The 5,330-nt window shown below is 32.6% G+C and overlaps 1 protein-coding gene across 1 annotated transcript; it reads right to left on the reverse strand.

Annotated features, from left to right (window-relative positions):
- Window positions 1-266: 266 nt before the first annotated feature.
- LOC17875597 (ethylene-responsive transcription factor CRF3) lies at window positions 267-1,841 on the reverse strand. Its single transcript, XM_006280655.2, has one exon. The coding sequence runs from the start codon at window positions 1,549-1,551 to the stop codon at window positions 487-489; it is 1,065 nt and encodes a 354-aa protein (XP_006280717.1). The 5' UTR covers window positions 1,552-1,841; the 3' UTR covers window positions 267-486.
- Window positions 1,842-5,330: the final 3,489 nt, after the last annotated feature.

Genomic DNA, 5,330 nt, shown 5'->3' on the forward strand with positions numbered 1-5,330 from the left:
TTAGAAAAAATAAAAACACAAACAAACACCTCTTCTCATCTCAACAAGACCAAAACACAAAACAAAACAAAAACCTCACAGTTCACTGGCCACGACCGTAATTTGCGCCTCATAAGTATGACTTTACAAAGAGAATGCCACTTTGGCTTTTCTCTAAAATATAATTCAAAACAAAAAAAACAAAAAGAAATAAATGTAAAACGCTTTTAAAAATTAAACACGTTCGTGCAACTAATAATAACACAATTAATTAAAAAAATTTAGAAAAGAAACAAAAATTAATTAACTATTTTTCCACTATTTCTCCAAAACTGTTTTACAAAGCTTTCTCCTGACAACACTAAATTAAATTATTAAAATATTATAAAAAAAGCTCATGAACTTGAAAATTAAAAAAAAAAAAAAGAACATCAAAATTTTTCAGTCGCACCATAGATATTTTCTTGCACCATCTTCATCACTCTCATCATCATCATCATCATCATGTTAAGCAACTAATAGATCTGATATCAAAGAATCATCAAAATCACTAAAACTTGTCATCAAGTCATCATCATCATTGTTGATGATACTTTCACTTTCCAAGATCATATCACTGAAGATATCATCATTTTCATAAAAGCCTTGATGATGACCCATCGGTTGATCAAATATAGACATCTCCGGTGGCGACTCGTTGAAGTAGCTGTCCAGGAACAGAGTGTTCAATGGAAACGAGTCGTCTGTTGTTTCTCCTGTACCGGTACTAAACCCGGTATGCCACCAAGGTGCTTCTGATATCTCCGGTTCCGGTTTAGATGATTTGAACGGTTGTTGTATTTGTTGAATCTCTTCGGACTGGAGATTGAGAACAGAAGTAGGAGATGAGAGGTGTTGGAAGTCTTCAGTTGATTCAGAACTCGATGTTGTTGTCGTCGTCGTGGTTGTCGTCGTAATGTTGATTTCCGGTTTAGTATCAATAACCGGTTCCGGTTCTTCTTCTTCTTCTTCTTGAGGCGGTATAGAGAAATTAGTTAAAGCGTCCGGTCCACGGAGTCTAATAGCAGCGTTATCGTAAACAACGGCGGCTTCCTCAGCCGTTTCGAAAGTACCGAGCCAAATCCTCCGACGTTGCTCCGGATCTCGAATCTCCGCCGCCCATTTCCCCCACGGCCGTTGTCTAACTCCTCGGAACTTCTTCGTCTGGCCGGAGACGGAGACTTTAAGAGGACGTTTAGCCGGAGACTGAAGAGACTCGTCAGAGAGACGTTTCCTCTCCTTCATCGAAACAGCGGCGGAGGCGTTGTTACAGGCAGGCTCGACGGTGATCTCGTTAACGAATCTTTTGACTCGACGGCGAGGAAACAAGAAATCTTCCTCGTCTTCGTCGCTAGAGGAATCAGTAGCGTCAGGATCGGTGAAACTGATACGAACCTTTCTGAAAGAGTCAGGAGGAGACTGATCGGAGAGTTTTTTCGCCGGTGAAGAAGACTTCTTGGTGTATTTAGTCACTGATGTTTTGTGCTCTGTGTACTTCAATGGTCTAAAGTTAATATACTCGTCCATTATCATTTCCTTTGGTTTCTCTCTTCTCTTCTTGTTTTGGTTTGTTTCTCTCTATATTCGCATCAAAATGAAACTAAGAAGGAGAATAAAAAGGAAGAGAAACAAAAAAACTTGGGAATCACGGTTTGTTTCGAGGAGATTCAGGAAGATGAGAGAAAATAAAGTTTGAAGAGAGATTTTTTGATAACAAGAAAGATTTTTTTTTTTCTTTTCTCTTTGTGAGGTGGGTGAGAGATAAAAAGAGAGAAAGAGATAAAACGTTTGTAAAACGAAACAGTGATTTTTATTTTAGTGAGGACCTTCTCAAGCTCACTCTTGAAATCCTCATTTATAGGATCTCTTCGGGGTTTTAGCCGTAATTATTTTATTCTTTCTTTCTTACTAATAAATATGGGAAATTATTATTATTTTTTATTTTGTGATTTCTTTCCTCTTTTTAATTGTCGAAGCTGTTCCTTTCCGCTCCTCTTCCTCCACCAGTGGCGTTATTACCGTAATTAACTACAAAGTTAAAGGGTAGTTTCGGAATTAGAGAGAGATGTGTGTTTTGTTTTTAAAAAAAGAAAGACGGGACGCCGCATTCATGAGAGCAAGTCGCATGGTGACACGTGGCTATATGAGATATTTGGCTCCTTCTTGTATATGCTGAGTCAGCGCGTGGCTTTCAGTCTCGAACTTCGCGATTCATGTCACGTGACCCCCAAGATACCCGGTCCCGGTTTTTTATTTTTATTTTTTATAATAATTCAGTAAATTTATTTTAGTTACTCACTCAACGAATTATTTTATTTATTTATTTTGGTATATCACTCCCACTAGCTTTGACCGACATTAAGTAATTAATGATGATAGTTGAGGGTCTTTTCGTCTTATTCCAAAAGATTTTTATTTATTTGACAGTTGTAAAAAAAGTTAATTTACAATAAATGCTAAAGTTGAATTCAATTTTTATTTTTTTTGGTTTCCAAACGTGGAAATGATGAATAATTAATTAAGGGAAGAATATATATGTAATTCTTTTTTAGAGGAAAGTTTTTTTATGTGTTTTAAGAGGAAATATATCTTTGAATAAAATATATATAAAAATGGTAAGTTTTTAATAAAATGTAAAAATGGTTAGTAATTTTACAGCTAGAAGTAACGTGGCGAGCAACCTAGGATTTGCCGCCAAAATTTATAAAGAAAAGAAAAAATAATAATATTAGTGTGTGGTACGTCTCTAGGCTTTTTTCTGTACTCTTTGTTCCCTCACTCGCTCTCCCACCACTACTTGCACTCCGTGTCTCTCACGCGCGTTTTTATTTTTAAACATTAATTTTGATTTGTTGGGGTTTTTACTTGGGTTTAGGGATATCAAAAGCTTTACTACTACTACATTGGTTCCTAATATTTTGGACTAAATACAATCTTTGAATGCAATGAGATTTGATTTGATTTTTTTTCTTCTTTTCAAATTCAAATATATGATATTTGATATAGTTGTTAAAAAAGGACTAGTATGTCATTGAATATGTAAAGACTCGATTATAGTAAATACCAAAAGAGTTGGAGAAGTTAGTTAACATGCCTAGAACCTAAAATAAAACGCAAATACAATGCATGTACAGAAACTAAAGAGTTAGAGGACTGTTATATACTAAAAATGCATGATTTAGAACTTAAAAGCATTTAACTTGTGTTAGGTTTTCAATTCTTTTAATTAGTAACCCAAATGTAATTATATATATATATATATATATTCATAAATCTTTTATAGTCATGAAGAAATTTAGTTAGGAACCCAAATGTAATTTTATTGGTCCTTTAATTGAGGGGAAAGTCAATTATTCATTTATTCTATAACTAAGACTAAGAATTAAACATGGTAATCGATGTGATAAGTATGACTATAACGTAACAGCGGAAAGGCAAACACACACACTATGACTTAATTACAAGTCAAAACCGTTTTTTTTTGTTCTTTCGAATTTTTAATGAAAAATTAGTAGTAATTTACTGGTAAAAGAAATAATTATTTCGCTAATTTATCAGAATTCCAGGACAATTGAAAATGAAATACATCTACTTCAATTCCAACGCAAAACGAAATTTCATAACATCGGAAACTCATCTACACTTTCAAACATTCTGACCATATATTATTTGTGAGGTACTTTGCATATTTGTTACCACTGATAAGTTTTGAAACATCATAAAAGTTTTATCTCTGACCATTATTGCATTGCAGGTTCCATTACTAGATCACCATAGTGGCTGTAACACATATACAAATATTTCCTAGTGAATTAACTTTTCAGATTTCATATCTATATTATATAGTTTTGTGTAGACTAATTTGCAGCTAAGAAATCAATTACAAATTAGAAAAAAAAAAATACAATGTACATTTAGTTAGCAAATCAAATTAAATGTCTATGTTATCCTCATATAACATTAGTTCTATATCATTCAGATTCATTCTTAATTTTCTTTTTAATGGTAAAAACGTAAAAGCTTTATAGTCTCGATCCCACATGATAGTATGTATAGTAACCTCTTTTCTCGAAAGTGAAATATTCCAATGAAAAAGAGATCGAAAACTCCGTTTTCCTACTTTCTCAATTTTTACATTTCACTACTGAGAATATATTTCTTATTATCTTCTTCTTTGTATCTACAAGAACATACTCATAGATTTTTTTTTCTTTATAACAAAGACTTTGTAAGGACAAACATAAAGAAGAAGAATGAAAAAAAGAGAAACGTAGGCAAAATATTGAAGCATGCACGTGGACCCAAAAATCTAAAGAGTAAGATTAGCTTTGACCACTTATTAGATTACATAGGTGTAACGCATCCTCCTCACTACTCACACGTCTCTGTTTTTTTATTTTTTTCTTATTGTATATAAATCTTATAACAATTTCTTATTATAATTTTTGTGTGTGTTTATTATTAATATTTAATTAAATATAAGACTTACGAGTGATTTTTATATAAAATTTTGAATACGTAGGTTAATAAATTTATATCGAATTTTTGTTTTTTTGTTTTTTTATGTTGTTGTTACTTTTTCATCGGTGTTGAATGTGACACTCTCGATACATCGCTTTCGATGTGAAAATCTTCAAATATAAGGGATCACGTTATTTCTTTTATGTTTTTGTGTTTCATGTTCTTGACTTGTTTTAGGGACCAACAATCGCATGTTTTTGCTACAAATAAATTCTTCAAGTCAATGAAAACAACATCCTTTATGATTCATTCTCTAAAATTTATAAAAACGTATCAACAACATAAAAACCAACGATATTAACTCGTGATGAACGATTCTTCTTAAAAACTAGTTTTAGCGAATAAGGATGTATAAAGGAATCGAACTCATTTTGTCACCTACTTGTCTAAGTCAGTAAATATACTTAAATCGTAAAGCACATTGCCACTTGTTGTTTCGGATTCGACCACTTGTCACATTTATTTCATATATATAAATCACATAATTTTCAGGTTGAAGTTTCACATTTCTAGGTTTAAAATTATTCAAAGCAAAAAAAAAAAAGGCGCGTGGGTTCGCGTGAGGAGGAAGAAAAAAAATGTTGAAGATCCAATGTGAAGAAGAGAGGGACATGAAGAATCCTTTGGATTGGCAAAGACAAACCCCAAGGTTTAGTGCAGTGTTCTCCTCCATTGAGCCAAGTGACCCAATAATAATCCCAAATTTTTAACATCTAACTATATACTAATGTAAATGATTACTATAAGTTTACATATTTATGTGTGTCGATTAAAACGACAATTAAGTAAAT

This window comes from Capsella rubella, unplaced genomic scaffold (assembly GCF_000375325.1).
Source record: "Capsella rubella cultivar Monte Gargano unplaced genomic scaffold, Caprub1_0 scaffold_8, whole genome shotgun sequence".
Lineage (NCBI taxonomy): Eukaryota > Viridiplantae > Streptophyta > Magnoliopsida > Brassicales > Brassicaceae > Capsella > Capsella rubella.